Source organism: Wasmannia auropunctata, unplaced genomic scaffold (genome assembly GCF_000956235.1).
Source record: "Wasmannia auropunctata unplaced genomic scaffold, wasmannia.A_1.0 LD319072.1, whole genome shotgun sequence".
NCBI classification, from domain to species: domain Eukaryota; kingdom Metazoa; phylum Arthropoda; class Insecta; order Hymenoptera; family Formicidae; genus Wasmannia; species Wasmannia auropunctata.
The window spans coordinates 1-1,636 of NW_012043818.1; the positions used below are offsets into that span (position 1 = coordinate 1).

Sequence of the window (1,636 nt, forward strand, 5' to 3'; positions counted from 1 at the left end):
GCAAGATAATCTTCCAAGGTTTAGTTCTATGAACCCGAGTTACTAACGTGAAGAAGAGCTTCAGCATTTCGCCGATCAGCCCGAAGTTGTTCAGATGGTGTCCCTGGACCTCGCAAATCGCTCTCAAGAGGCATGCCTTCCCGTTCATTCCCAGCGTGGACAGCATATCCTCGGTGGTGCCGTAAAGCAGCGCCCGTTCGCCGCCGTGGAACGCGTTCTTCGGCACCTCCGACATGTCCCGCTTGTGTAATCTGCGCTTGATGAATGCCGCGATGAAGTCTGCCATCATCATGCCGGCCTGCCGGCTGTTCAGCTTCCTGTCGAAGCTCGGCGGCAGAGCGCCGTACGGATTCTCGTTGTCCGTCAGGCCCAGCTTGTCGAAGTCGACTGAGGGGGAAAAAGACGCATGATTCTGTCACATCGCGATATTTTCTTTTACCGGATACAATCACGGCACTTAGCGTAGGACTCGCACCCACGTGGGCAGCGCGGACTCACTTGTGAACGGCAGGCTGATGGTCATGTTGCTAAGGAAGCCGTAAGGCGGATGCCGGACGAAGGGTAACGCCAGCGTCGGCGTGATCGTCATGACGGTGCCGGGTGGCAGGGCGATCCGTCCGTCGTTCGTGAACCAGAAGACCCGCTTCTGCCGGTGATGCGACGCCCGGCGAGAGGATTCGCCCTCGCGAACGGCATCGCCAGTATCGCCGGACGTGGACGCCTCCCTCAGCGCGGCCAAACCGAACAGCAGCAGCAGCAGCAGCAGCGACAGCAATCCCCCACGAGGAGATCTCAAGAGAGGAATGCCAAGACCAGTTTGGTGAACAAGCCGTCGAATCAGAGCGTGCAGAGGATAAAGGACGTGGACTCCAGCTCCGAGTACTCGAAGCCGCGGAACGATCAACAGTTCGCGGACAATCAGTCCGCGGATCACTGCTACTCGCCGTCGCTTCTCTACGACAACGAGCACGCGAAGGAGCAGCAGTACTCGCGCGGCACGAGCAAGGGCAGCTTCGTCAGCATCCTGTCGAGAATACACGAGAACGTCGGCGCGAGTCAGCAACAGGCGGCGCAGGAGACGCGAAACAGCTCCTCGTCGCTGCCGTCCTCTCCGGTGCCGGACAAGAAAATCAGCGGCGACACCAGGTTCCCGGTGCCGCCGCAGGGCCTGCAGATAGTCTCGCGGCGCGCGAAGCAGTTCGAGTCGGGTCGTCTGCTGAGCGACGAGGACGAGCCCGCTGGCGATCGGACGAATCTCTACAGGAGCGAGCTGTCGAGATTGTCGAACAAGAGGAGCGTGCCGAATGTGGCCGTGCGGAAACGGGAGTTCGAGTCTAAAGCCGAGAATCAGGACTTGAGGAGGCTACCGGCCAGGGAAACGAAGTCTCTCGACACTGGTAAGCGTCCGGTCGAAAGTGCCTTTCTATGTGTTTCGAGTCGGTGCCAAAATGATTGGCGTCAGCCACGAGATTTGTCAAAGTTGAGATTGGAACAAAATTGAGGCAAAGTTATCACTACTGCCTTCAACATATTTATTTCTTCCGTCCGAGGAGAAATGTTATTCTCAATACATAAAAACTTTGACGTTTTATTTAGCACGGAACTTCATGAGAAAGCGACAAATCTTTTGCGCCAA

General features: G+C 56.9%; 1 protein-coding gene across 1 annotated transcript; it reads right to left on the bottom strand.

Moving 5' to 3' along the window:
- Window positions 1–34: 34 nt before the first annotated feature.
- Window positions 35–778, bottom strand: LOC105460604 (the record flags this gene model as incomplete). Its single annotated transcript, XM_011707091.1, has 2 exons — window positions 35–387; window positions 499–778. Coding segments are annotated over 2 exons (633 nt in total), but the record flags the coding sequence as incomplete, so codon positions are not given.
- Between the last annotated feature and the right edge of the window lie 858 nt (window positions 779–1,636).